Genomic DNA, 14,069 nt, shown 5'->3' with positions numbered 1-14,069 from the left:
TGGGCCACAGGTACGCACGGAGCCCACTCACGCGGGTGTGAGCAAGTGTAGCCTCTAGGGGAAACCGTGCAGTAACTCCCGGGCTATCCTCCTGCAGTTCCCTCACTGAAACTCCACGGAAACCCCGAAAATAATTTGTACTCACTCAGCAGCTTCCTTCGGGTTTTCAACATTCTGAATGCATGAAAGCGCGCAGCACAGGCCTGAAGCTATGGTGGGGGAGGGTGTCAGAGTCAGATTAATAGCTACCATCCACCCGAGAGCTTCCTGTGTGCCAGGCACTGTGTGCACCTGTCTTACATGCACAGTCCCTCCTTTACTCCTCGCAAAAAACGCTGCCGTCACCCGTATTTTACCGAAGATGAAACTGAGTGGTTCACACGCATCCCGGGATGGTACCTACACCCAGGACACAGGCCATCTATCTCCCGGCTGAATGGTACCAGGGGGGCCGCTGCGTCCTTCCTACCTGCAGAGGAAAGGAAACCCACGGTTTGAGGGCCTGAAGTGGTTTTTAACTCTATGTTCCACTTACATATACAGTCGGGGATCCGAGGCCAGGGTGTCAATGTTGATGTGCTGTTCCAGTAGGCTGTAGGCCAGGATGGGCAAGGATGTGAAGCAGATGTTGTACATTGTAAGGTAAGCGGCATCGTACAGCGGCTGAGACGACAAACGACAGAAGTAAAAGAAATGTAGGTGTTTGGGGAAAAAAAAAAAAAAATCACAAGCGAAAACGAGAGAGGATCCTTTCACGTTTTCTTTTTTGTGATAGTAAAGGAAGTTCATAAATAAGGTCTCTCTGATAACTACAGAAAAGAAACATGCTGTGCTAGTTCATATTCATATACCCTCCCTTTTCAAAGGATCTTATTCAGGATGTTTCCATGCTATCGGCTCTACCTCCCCCCCTTTTTTTTAAATGTTTATTTATTTTCAAGGAGAGAGAGACAGAGCGTGAGCAGGGGAGGGGCAGAGAGAGGGAGACCGAGAATCTGAAGCAGGCTCCAGGCTCTGAGCTGTCAGCACAGAGCCCAACGCGGGGCTCAAACTCACAGACCGTGAGATCATGACCTGAGCTGAAGTTGGACGCTTAACCGACTAAGTCACCCAGGCTCCCCCATCAGCTCTATTTCTAACAGATATTTACTAATAGATTTTGAGAAGATTTGTCGTTGTCAAAGGCCAATTAAGTATAAGCCTGGAGCCCCTCGGGAAACTAAGCATAGGCAGTGGCCAGCCTGTGTCACAGTGGTTCTGTCGTTAATATTTTACAACGTTTTATTTTAAAAAAATATATTTTTTGAATGTTTATTTATTTTCGAGAGAGAGATAGCACGCGTGCGAATGGGGGAGGGGCAGAGAGAGGGAGGAGGACAAAGGATCCCAAGCAGGCCCTGCGCTGACAGCAGCAAGCCCGATGCGGGGCTCGAACCCACGAACCGCGAGATCGGGACCTGAGCCGAAGTCAGATGCTTAACTGACCGAGCCACCCAGGCACCCATTTTTACATGGTTTCAAAGATCGCTATCACCTTCTCCAGGCTATATTTATGACACTGAATGTGGCCATTTACTATGGATTCTAAATGTATTTGCAAAAACAAAGCTAAATATGTGTATACAGGCATGACTTTCCCAGGCTCCAGACCAAAATTTCCAACTTTGTGCTGGCTGTCCATAGGCACCTGCAACTCATAATGTGTAAAACCAAACTCATTAACTTTCCCCTTAAATCTGCTTTCTCTTATGTTCTCTACCTCAGTGAGTAGCCCCCATAATGTCTGCAACCCTAGTATCCGCCTAGGTGCTCAAGAAATATTTTGAAATCAGTGATTCTCCTACCTCCATAGCCATTTCTTCTTCTTTTTAATGTTTATTCATTTTTGAGAATGCGCGTGACAGAGACAGAGCGCGAGTTAGGGAGGGGCAGAGAGAGAGAGGGAGACACAGAATCGGAAGCAGGCTCCAGGCTCTGAGTCGTAAGCACAGAGCCCGACGCGGGGCTCGAACACGCGAACTGTGAGATCATGACCTGAGCCGAAGTCGGATGCTCAACCGACGGAGCCACCCAGGCGCCCCAGCCATTTTTTCTGTCTCCTATTCTTCCCGAGCCCTCTGTTGGGAGTGTTCCAGCACTCACTGTTTGGAACCTCCTACTCACTCTCTAGGCGATCCCATCAGCCCTGGGGTTTTAATACCATCCATTCACCGAACATTCCCGAATATTTATGTTTGGCCCGGACAAGTCCCCATGTATCCAGCTGCCCACTTGACAGCGCCTGAACTGAACTCCTGACTTGCCCTCACCTCAAACCTGCCCCTCTTGAAGTCTCCCTCATGTCAGGAAAGGGCAACTACACCTTGGGTATTAATCAGAACCAGAATCTCGGGTTCATCCTCGACCCTTCTCTTTTTCACAGCCCACATCGAATCAGCTAAGAAGTGTTTACTGGCTCTGCCTTTAAATATGTTCAGAACCAGATCACGTCTCAGCACCTCCACAGTTACCACCCTGCAAGCTTCCTAAATGGCCCCCTGCTTTGCCTTTGACCTACCGTCTATTCTCAACACAATGGCCTGAGTAGTTCTGTTAGGAAAATAAGTCAAATCAAGTCATTGTTTTGTTCAGACTCTCCAGTGGATTCCTTGATCTCTGAAAGTTTAAAAAAAAAAAAAAGGTGTGTGTGGGGGGAGGGTTCCTGCGAAGGGATGGCTATACAGTCCCCACTTGTTCTGGCTTCTTCTACGTGTCTGGCTGCGTGTCGTATTTCTCCCAGTTCTTGCTCACTCCACTCCACCAATAATGCCTCCGTCACTCTACCTCCAACATGTCAGGCACACTCCCGACTTTGGACTTCCTTTGAACTGTTGCACCTGCCCGGAACACTTTTCCTTCCGACAGCCTCCCGGATGACTCCCTCACTCACAAAGATCAGCTCAAATGTCACGTTCTCAGAGAGGCCGATCTGGACTTGCCCTGTCATTCCCTTTCTCATGGACGCATTTCCCCCTTTATCCTGTTTTTTATTTTCCTATAGCACTAATCGCCTTTTATCCGATGTTATAAATTTGTTAGTTTTATTGTCTCTGTCATCACACTAGGCAGCCCCCTGCCATCCAGAAGCTCGAGTGCCAGGACAACAACAACACCGGAACAATAACAACAACAACAACGACACCAGACAAGGCTATTCTGCCAGGTCGCAGAATAGTGCCAGGAGCATGAATAACTTCACAGAACAGCAGCACCAGACAAGGCTGCCCGGCTTTTCTCAGGCTATAGCTGACAATAAAGTAAATAAAAATCCCTGCCCACATAGAGCTTAAATTCTAGCGTGGGGGTAATTCTGTGACTCAGCATTTCGCTATTCTGCAACCGCGATGGCTCAAGACAAGAACACGACCTCTCCGTAGTCACACCGAGCACAGAATATGAATATTGTCCAAATGACAAAGTTGACCTCCTGGGTAAGATTTACTGAAATGCTTAGTCACAAAATTACCCCCACTTAGTGACAGCACCCAATCTAGAGCAAGCCTCCCCACCCGCACCCTTCCCCAATGACCTAATTCAAACCCAACCCCCCCCCCCTTTTTAAGGATTTTAAGTAATCTCTGCAACCAGCGTGGGGCTCGAACTCATGACCTCAAGATCAAGAGGCACGTGCTCTACTGAGCCAGCCGGATGCGCCAACCCCAATCTTCTAAGCCTTTTCCAATATTCTCTTCCTGAGATGAGAGGCCCCACCATCCTTCACGGTGCACACTCTTCCTTCGGCATGGAGCACTAAACCTAGTATGATCAACTACAGGGGTGTTCCTGGTGGTCTTTGGCTGGTGGTCTTGACAATACTGAGCCCCTAGAACAGAACTTGGCGTACAGAAAACATTCAATAAATATTAAATGAACGAAGCGGGAGAGATTGGAAGTTACAACACACACATATATAAAGGACTGATCTGACACCGTGGATCTTTTTTTTTTAATGGAAAGAAAATTAAGGTATGCCATGACCCTCGCTTTACTATATTGAGTTCCACAGGTTTCTACAAAGTACTAAATGTTGTCATATAACCATTATATGTGGCCCGAATAAGTGAGATCCTACATTCATATGTATGTTCCCACATATAAATGTTTTGTGATTAATAAAATGCGTTTAAATGTTAGTGACACAAATTAACAGAATTGGGCATTTTTCAATCAACGGCTACTAAAGATACAATTACTGTCATAACAGGGGCGGCTGATTCAAAAGGGTTGGGAACAACTTGACTAGAAGGTTAGTTCGTTTATTAGTGGACTTCAAAAACACTTGCTGAGTGCTTACTAAGTGACAAGTACTGAGGATCGAGAAGAGTCATGTCTTCCCTGCCAAGGAGCTCAAGTTCTAGAGGGGGAGGCAGAATGGTGAGTGTGCAAGGAACTAAGGGGGCCCAGGGGAAGGGACCTGAACTCTGGCCCGCAGTAGAGACCAAGCAAGATAACGCATGCAACATTCTCAACGACATTAAAAATACGGCTCCTACACAGAATACACGAAGGTTTCAACACAGCGAAAATTACCTAACGAATTAAAAAGTACCTCCAAATAGGTGTTTTTGTTCCTTTTAATTCTCAAGGGAGAGGATTAGTTTGTCGGGACACAATACCATGTTTTCATCGGAAACCACCCCATTTTCACTAATGAGAAAACTAAAAACAACGATAACAAACAAACAGGAAGGTGGCCTGGTATGCAATTTGGTCTTGAATTTCACTCAAACAAAAGAAGCATCAACCTCTTTTTGTTCCACTACGATACTTCGATGTTACCTGAGAGGTAACGGTAATTCTTAGATGGATAATTAGGAGACAGAATGCCCTCAAAAAACCCAACAGGTTTAGTTGATAATAGTTTCTTATTAAACCTCTTATAAATGTTTTCTTTTCACAAAGGAAAAAGACCAGTATTATCTTTGCTAAAGAAAAGAGTTGCTTTTTGGGGCGCGTGGGTGGCTCGGTCGGTTAAGTGTCGGACTTTGGCTCAGGTCACGATCTTGCGGTTCCTGAGTTGGAGCCCCACGTCTGGCTCTCTGCCGTCAGTGCAGAGCCTGCCTGGGATTCTCTCTCTCCCTCTCTGCCCCTCCTTTGCTTTCATGCACGTGCTTTCTCTCTCTCAAAAATAAACAAACGCTAAGAAAAAAATAAAAGAAAGGGTTGCTTTTTGCTTGAAGAATCTGAATCCTGGTCCCATTTCTACATTCTCTATACCCTGCTCTCCAAGTTCTAGGGTCGTGGAGAACATGGGATGTGGACCTGAGTTGGAAAAGGCTTACTACCTGTAGGCACTCCAAACCTAAGTACGATTAGGGCGCCTGGGCAGCACAGTTGGTTAAGCTTCTGACTCCTGGTTTTGATCCAGGTCATGACCTCACAGTGTGTGAGTTCAAGCCCTGCCTCGGGCTCTGTGCTGGCTCTGTGATCCAGAGCTGGCCTTGGATCCTCTGCCCCCCCCCACCCTCCCTCTGCCTTCCCTGCTAGTTCTATTTCTCTCTAAATAAATAAACAAACAAACTTAAAACCAAAAAAAAAAAAAAAAAAAAAAACAACCACATTTGCAATAACGGTTGCTACATCCAGCACTAGCACAAGGTCAAAGTAAAAAATAAAGATATTGCAAACAGGCCACCACCTTGGAGAGATCTTTTGACCCGATCCCCTTTTTCTCTAAAATGTCTGCTAGCTCCCTCCCTCCGCTCCTTCAGCTCTCCACCCAAATGTCACCTCAGAGAGAACTTTCCAGATCATCTTCTCGGAAATAGCAGACTTCTGCAGTCATCCTCTGCCCATTCGTAATGCTTTACTTTTTCCTTCAGGGTCTTTATCAGTACCTGACATACTTGGATGACTTTAGTCTCTCCCCTAACGCTACACTGCAGGCTCTGCTGGGGTAAGACTTGGTTTTGATCACTGTTGTATCGCCAGCACTCAGCCTGGCACGCAGGAGACACTCAAGAGATGTTCGTCAAGCGAACGAACCTACCATCCGAGCAACTGAGGAAACCAAACGCCACCTCCTGTGGAGAGCTGAAGAGCTAAGGTCACCTAGGCAGACCCCGGACAGACCAGGGTCCGAATCTCAGCTGGCTTTGGAAGGAAGAAGTCCTTCCTTCACACAACTTGTACATGAGATAACAAAGGACGGCAAAGCAACAACCTTTGAGTTTGAAAAATTAACACTAGCGTTTTAACCAGGTTAAGCCGATTTCCCTTTAGGGCTTTGCTACAAAATCTGAAATGTCTTTTTAACACTTGCGTTCATCCAAGGACGCGAGGGATTAGAAACATGTGGTCAGCAGTGATCTGAATGTTCAGACAAAGCAGCTTCATCAGAAATTTAGAAAACTGTAACTAATACTGTTAGTCTTGGATACAAGAAGGCTGATGCAAGAGACAGGTCACCTAATGAAGAGGAGGCAAGTTCTAGGGAAAGAGAACGGTCACTTCCTATTCAGAAGGATACACTGTTTTAAAAATACTGCCCCGGTGCCCGGGGGGCTCGGTCGGTTAAGCATCCGACTTCGGCTCAGGTCACGGTCTGTGAGTTCCAGCCCCACGTCGGGCTCTGTGCTGACGGCTCGGAGTCCGGAGTCTGTTTCGGATTCTGTGTCTCCCTCTCTCTCTCTGCCCCTCCCCTGCTCACGCTCTGTCTCTCTCCCAAAAATAAAATAAGCATTAAAAAAAATTAAAAATACCGCCAAGAAATTAAAAAAAAAAAAAAAAAAAAAAGCCCAAACCAAAACCACATTGCTTCCTACCAGGAGGAATGAAGCATGCCTTGAAATTTAGAAACTTGGTCCTCTAATACCTGTGGTGATGTTAGGAGCAGCTCAACTTGGCCAAGTCATGGAATTGCTTATAGATTAACCACAAAATTTCTCAGTGAGTATTACAGCTCCTGTGTTTGGCTATACTTCCACGAGAAGCAACACAAAATCCATTTTTGTGGTTAAAGCTACAAATGTGCATGCCCATCCTGCCGCTTACGGGTCAAAATAACACAGAGCATATTCTTTATGTAACAGACGTTCGGCAAAGAACAAAGGGCAAAAAATGTAGAGGTGCTCAAGCAATCCAAGGCTTTATCCAGGGATCACAGCTTCTTGGCCAGTTTAAGGATCGTTTTTCTAGAAAATCAATCTGAGAGGCTGCAAAGGGGTGAGGTTTTATTCGATAAAGTATTAAACTATACTATTTTAGGATTATTGGAAAACGTGGTTTATACTGATTAAAAGAAATACTCTCGGGGCGCTTGGCTGGCTCGGTTAGAAAAGCATGTGACTCTTCATCTTGGGGTTGTGAGTTCGAGCCACACACGGGGTATAGAGATGACTTACAAATAAAATCTTAAAAAAAATAAAATAAAAGGAAAACTCTTAAGGTTATCTCAACTTCAAGAGGACATACCAAATAACTTTCAAAAAGATAGTTAATAATAAGAACATCACTAAAGCAAAGATATAAACGTTTGCTATTGTCAAAAGCCAGGCCAAGAAGATCAACGGTTGAATCAAAGAATAAAAAAAATTAAAAAAATCATTTGACTTTGAACATACCTCTCTACAGTCCAATACATAAAAAGGTAATTTATTAATAGCCAATGTCAACTACATTATAACAAATAACTAGGGAAACAAACCTGTTGTGAGAATCCACAGAAGAACTGGTACAAAAATTGTGGCAAAATGAAACAAAGGTTCTGGAAAGAAATGGAAACAAGGGTTAATGTTTTCACCTCCCGAACTTTCTAAACTAACACAGGATACTATACTCCAAATAGTTTAGAGTCAGTCCTAAGTCCTTCTAATATCGTAACACAATCAATCTCCATTAGAGGTTTAAGCAAACAAATCAAAGGCAAACGATTTCATTTACATTAATACCAACGTTAGCTTTACAAGCAGAAAGAGGATCTCACTTTAGGAGACCCTCTTGCATACAATAAAAACACCGAATGGTACTACCCCCTACACCCTACACGTGAACTTGATTTGCAAAATCGTAAACAGCCAGGATATTGTTACAGTGGATACTGACACTAACAATATCAACTAATGCTTTACTACCTGTATTTCTGTCTCATCAAACAATCAACACATTATTACCGATCACCGATTATGTGCAAAGATCGTATTGTGGGGGATACGAAAAACAGAACCAAACTTCTTACTCCTAAGGGACGTATCGTTTAATCGGGAGAACAGGAAAAACAAACAAGCAAAAATGCAAGCTGAGAATTCATCAGGCGGTAAACGCCACCAGGCAGGACTATAGATACTGCAATTAATGTCTTCCGGCAAAATGACCAGAACTGGTATTTCCAAATGAGCGCTATCCTTCAAGGTAGGATGTGACCTTACTTCAGGGCTGCTGTCACTTCTTCTGATGTTTCTGGATTCCTCTTTGGGTAGCTCCTTCGAGAGCCCAGTTTTGAGCTATGTCAGAAAACCAGTCTCCTTCCCTGTGTCACGCACTGTCTCTTAGCTAATTTACCCGGCTAGGAGACGCGAGGCTGTTTTGAGAACTCCAATGCATCCTCAAAGGGTGAGCATCTGTCACAGCTGAGGATACTTAGGTGAATATACTGCAGGCTCTGGATGGTGTTCCTAAAGAAAAGTGCTCTACGTGTACTGAACAAGTCCTGCGGCATCAGAGCGTCACAGCTCCCAAAGGCACCTCGCGGGACAGCAACACTCACACGTATGCATCAGTTTGGGTAGAATGCGATATCATACTTTAAAATTAAAAAAAAAAAGTGCTCTGAGATTGAAGAAGGGAGTACTCGGGGAGGGGGGGGATTAGGGGGCTGCTTTGTGGGAAGGGGACGTCTGACTCTCCCTCTAGAATTTAAGTCCCACGAGAACAGAGACTTTGCCTGCCTTATTCCACTATGAATCCTTAGGTCGTAAAACAGTGCTTGACACGTGGTAACACATCCAAACACATCTGTTGACGCAATGAATAAAGAAATTAGAATTTGAAGGAGGTGTTAAAGATGGATAGGACACACCGACAGCAGGAACCAAGGCAAGGTGTATGTATTTTAAACACAGAAGATAAGACAGGGTCAGAATGTGGCGTGCCTTAACCCCAGACGAATCCTTAGATAATGGAGAGTGAAATTTCTGGAGGACAAGTGAAAAAGTGGCATTTCCCAAACATTAATTTGGCTGAATTATGCAGGGTGGATTGAACAGAGGAACAGAAGGCAGGAACACCCGTCCCCGAGGCACCCCAGGAGAGGGGCAATTATTTGAAGATGCGAGAGCAAGGTGAGAGGAACGAAGGCTTTTCAGCTGAGCCAAAGAGGGCCGAAGGTATGACAAATCGTCTTGGGACAAAAGGCAGCAGTAAAAAAGAAATCCTGCTGTCAGTCACTAAGATAATGGGGGCAGAGATCCGAATGAAGGCAGAGGGCATTATCTATACAAATAATCCCCTAAACTGGGAACAGGGATAAGTTAATGACTGACCACAAACAGCCATTTAAATTTTTTTTTTTTTTAACGTTTATTTATTATTGAGAGACAGAGAGAGACAGAGCATGAGCAGGGGAGGGGCCGAGAGACAGGAAGACACAGAACGTGAAGCAGGCTCCGAGCTGTCAGCACAGAGCCCGACGCGGCGCTCGAACTCGCAAACTGTGAGATCATGACCTGAGCCCAAGTCTGACGCTCAACGGACTGAGCCACCCAGGCGCCCCCACAAACAGCCATTTTAATGCCTGCTCTGTCTTCCTTAACAGAGCATTCCTTCCATCTGGTGGCAGGTGCTCGAATTGCAGGCCAAAATCTTAGAGACGCAAACCAAGCCCCAGGAATGGGAGAAGGCCAGGCAGATACGAACGGCCAATCTTCATGGGCTCTCCTACTAGGCAAAAGTGACAGAGAATGACCACCCGTTTGACCACCCGTCCCCAAGCGTGATGTACAAATAGTCCTGGACTGAGAGTAAATAAACCTATTGTGGAAATCTAGCTCTGTCACTTCTGAGCTGGGGAGCGAAAGGCAAGTTACGTAAACTCTGGGCCCTGCTTTCCATATATTTTATTTTATGTTTTAAATGTTTATGTATTTTGAGAGAGCGCGTGTGTGTGTAAGCGCACGAGCAGGCTGGAGGGGCAGAGGGAAAGGGAGAGAAGAATCCCAAGCAGGGGCAGAGCCCAACGTGGGGCTCGAGCTCACGAACTGTGAGATCATGACCTGAGCCGACTGAGGCATCCAGGCGCCCCCGCACGTATTTTAAATAGAAATAATACTAATTGAGGGGCGCCTGGGTGGCTCAGTCGGTTAAGCGTCTGACTTTGGCTCAGGTCCTGATTTCACGGTTCGTGAGTTCGAGCCCCATGTCGGGCTCTGTGCTGGAGCCCGCTTCGGATTCTGTGTCTCCCTCTCTCTCTGCCCCTCCCCCGCTTGCGCTCTGTCTCTCAAAATAAACGTTAAAAAAAACTTAAAAAAAAAGAAAACAAATAATACTAATTGCTCACAGGAAATTCGTGAGGACTAAGAAAATAAAGGCCTTTTGTCAATCAGCAAAGTACCTTACATGTATTGGTTTAATCATCACTATCACCATCATCTGTTCGGCCTGGACACCAGCTGACACTGGATGGCACGGCCTTAGCAAATCTGTAAACCTGGGTTCACACTGATGTATTTCTTTTACAATTTTTTTTTAAGAAGGCACCGTGGGGGTGCCTGGGTGGCTCAGTCGGTTAAGCGTCCGACTTCGGCTCAGGTCACGATCTCGCGGTCCGTGAGTTCGAGCCCCGCGTCGGGCTCTGGGCTGATGGCTCAGAGCCTGGAGCCTGCTTCCGATTCTGTGTCTCCCTCTCTCTCTGCCCCTCCCCCGTTCGTGCTCTCTCTCTGTCTCAAAAATAAATAAAACGTTAAAAAGAAAATTAAAAAAAAAAAAAAAAAAAAAAAAAAAAAGAAGGCACCGTGCCTTGAACTCACAACCCTGAGATCAAGAGTCACACGCTGTACTAACTGAGCCAGCCAGGCGCCCCTCACAGTTATGTGTATCTTTGAGAAAACACAAAGCTAGTACGACCTGGGATTTCTCACCAAAAACCAACACACGAAAGCAGTTGCTATGCTTTCCCTTCTGCGAAAAACAGCGCATGAAATCCAAACACCGTAATGGTTTGAGTCATTAACTTGCACATGAACTTGGTAATATACCTATAAACCAGAATCTGATTAAGAATTCTGGTGGGGCGCCACACCCCACAGTTTGTGGGTTAGAGCCCTGTGTTGGGCTCCATGCTGTGGTGCGGAGCCTCCCTAGGATTCTCTCTCTCTCCCCCTCCCTCACTCGTGTGCTCTCCCTCTCTCAAAATAAATAAACTTAAAAAAACAAAAGAACTTTGGTAAATTCTTTCCCCTGGTAGACAGAAATGGATGGGCAGGCTCGGTCTAAGATGAACTCTAATGCTTGGTGATAAAAGAAAACCCAGAGTATTGTTGAGGAAATGACCTCAGTGTCCAATCACGGGGGTCTAGGATCCTGCGCCATGATCGTATTTTAGGTGAATATTTTAACTGGGTGAGAAAATTGTTCACAACATACGAAGTGAAAAGGGCAAAGCACAAAACAATATGTTTTGGGACTGACTGCTAGCAGGTAGGGGGCTTTTATTGGGGTGATGGAAATGTTCTGGAACTAGGGATGCTTGGCTGGCTCAGTTGGAAAAGCACGAGACTCTTGCTTTCAGGGTTGTGAGTTTGAGCCCCACATTGGCTGTAGAGACAACTAAAATAAATAAATAAATAAATAAATAAATAAACTTAAGGAAAAAGGGGGCACCTGGGTGGCTCAGAGGGGTAAGCGACCGACTCTGGATTTTGGCTCAGGTCATGATCTCCTGATTGTGAAATCATGACATTGAGCCCCGCCCTGGGCTCTCTACTGTCGGCGTGGAGCCCGCTTAGGATGCTCTGTCCCACCCCCTCTCTGCCCCTCTCCTGCTCGCATGGTCTCTCTCAAAAATAATGAACATTAAAAAAAAAAAGGATTCTCTCTTCCTGTCTCCCTCTGCCCTTCTCCTCCACTCACATGCCCTCTCTCTCTCTAAAATAAAAAAAAATGAATGAATGAATGGCTTAAAAGTGTTCTGGAATCAGGGGCACCTGGGTGGCTCAGTCAGTTAGGCGTCCAACTCTTGGTTTTGGCTCAGGTCATATCTCACAGTTCGGGAGTTCAAGCCCCGCATCAGGCTCTGCACCGACAGCATGGAGCCTGCTTGGGATTCTCTCTCTCCCCGCCCCTCCCACGTCTCTGTTTCTCTCTCTCTCAAAATAAATAAATAAACTTCAAAAAACAAAACAAAACAAAACCCAGTAGTGTACAAAACCAATATAGGGGCGCCTGGCTGGCTCAGTTTGTGCAGCGTCTGACCCTTGGTCTCAGGGTCCTGAGTTCTCGTCCCGGATTGGGTGTAGAGCTTACTTGAAAAACAAAACAAAACAAAACAAAACAAAACACCAAAAACAATACAGACACACAATAATTTACACAGACAAGAGAATAAGTCACATAACATGTTACCATTGGTTCTCTCTGTGCCTATGATTATCATTACAGGTGACTTCAAAAGCTTCATTTTGGAAAAAGAGCTATATATGAGGGATTTGAGAAAAGTCACCATTGCGGAATTCTCCTTTTGGTTAGAGAATTAATTCAGTAAGCAACATTCTCAGAGAACCCTGCCTTGAGAATGATGCCAGTGTTTTACATAGTCAAAAAATAATTAAAATCAATCAAGATTAGAGAGGAAGGACCAAAATGGCACGCAAGTAAAAATGTAACGTCACGCTATTACAAATAAAGAATATAACCACGCTGAAATGGTGGAAAAGGAAAAAAAGGAACTCTGGAAACAGTATTTTGACTATACACTCCAAGGCTAAAGACAAAAACAGGTACATACAAATATATCACTCAAGTTAGTTAAGTTTGGTTGCCCACGGGGGTAGGACACAGCAATTCTGAAACGACTTTAGGAGTGTCGTAGGACTGAGCAAATCAGCGGACGGACTGAGCATCAGGAGAAGTGGGGTTCTCGCCACTGGAGAAAGGAGGCCCTAGACAAGGAAAGGGGAAGGGCAGAAGGAAACCTCGTGGTGTTGGCTGCGATCCAAGGGTTAGGAGAGACTGAGTTCACATTCTGGGTTCCAGCCCGACCTAGTCGTGTGCATGTACACACGCATCTCTACGCAGATACAGACCCGCGGGTACGCGTGCACACACGTCCTAGCTCTGTCCACCGAGAAGGTCCAGAACCAACCGTAGCAGCAGCGATGAGCGTAATTAGCACACAGATCTTGATTTCTAAATGCCATCTTTTTTTTTTTTTTTAAGTTTATTTATCTCTTTTGAGAGGGAGAGAGAGCACACGTGTGAGTGGGGGAGGGGCAGAGAGAGAGAGAGAGGGAGAGAAAGAAGCCCAAGGGGGCTCCATGCTGTGAGCGCAGAGCCCGACGACGCGGGGCTTGATCCTGCGAACTGAGATCATGACCCGAGCCAAAAATCGAGAGTCGGCCACTTAACCGAATGAGCCACCCAGGTGACGAGGAGGTGGCGCGAGGCCGCGGCCCCGGCCCCGGCATCCTTCAGTGAGTGCAATTCGGCTTCTGTCTGCTTTGCCTGTACAATCTCACCTGAAAAGAGGGCTCTGCTACTAACGACGGCGGTTCAGAATACCGTTGAGGATAAAAGGGGAACCAACCATTGATACGGGACACATGGGTGAACCTCAAAAACGCTACGCTAAGCGGAACAGGCATGAACGAGCAGGCGTGATTTTATTCACAGGAAGTTCTTCTAAAACAGGCAAATCGCACGTGCAGAACCGCAGAAGTGATCTCTAGATTTATACGGGTTGGAAGCAGCATTATATACCGTACAGGGGAACTTCCTGGGGTGGGGGCTATGGGTTGTAAACATCTGTCAAAACGGAACTGGAAGCTTTTACTGGGTACGTTGCGTGGTAGTTAAACTATACTTCGAGAAGGCGGACTTAA

General features: G+C 45.7%; 1 protein-coding gene across 13 annotated transcripts in view; it reads right to left on the bottom strand.

Annotated features, from left to right (window-relative positions):
- The window catches only part of ATP11C (ATPase phospholipid transporting 11C (ATP11C blood group)), a 171,185-nt gene that overhangs the window by 22,226 nt on the left and 134,890 nt on the right, over nucleotides 1-14,069 (bottom strand). For all 13 annotated transcript variants that reach the window (XM_081794226.1, XM_081794229.1, XM_081794231.1 and 10 more), the window contains 2 exons: nucleotides 7,685-7,744; nucleotides 536-663 (listed from right to left, as the gene is read on the bottom strand). In XM_081794226.1, coding sequence (XP_081650352.1) covers nucleotides 536-663; nucleotides 7,685-7,744 — 188 coding nt within the window. The remainder of the gene's footprint in view (nucleotides 1-535; nucleotides 664-7,684; nucleotides 7,745-14,069) is intronic.

Source organism: Panthera onca, chromosome X, assembly GCF_046562875.1.
Source record: "Panthera onca isolate mPanOnc1 chromosome X, mPanOnc1 haplotype 2, whole genome shotgun sequence".
In the NCBI taxonomy this organism is placed as follows: Eukaryota; Metazoa; Chordata; class Mammalia; order Carnivora; family Felidae; genus Panthera; species Panthera onca.
This window is presented reverse-complemented; position numbering and strand designations above follow the sequence as displayed.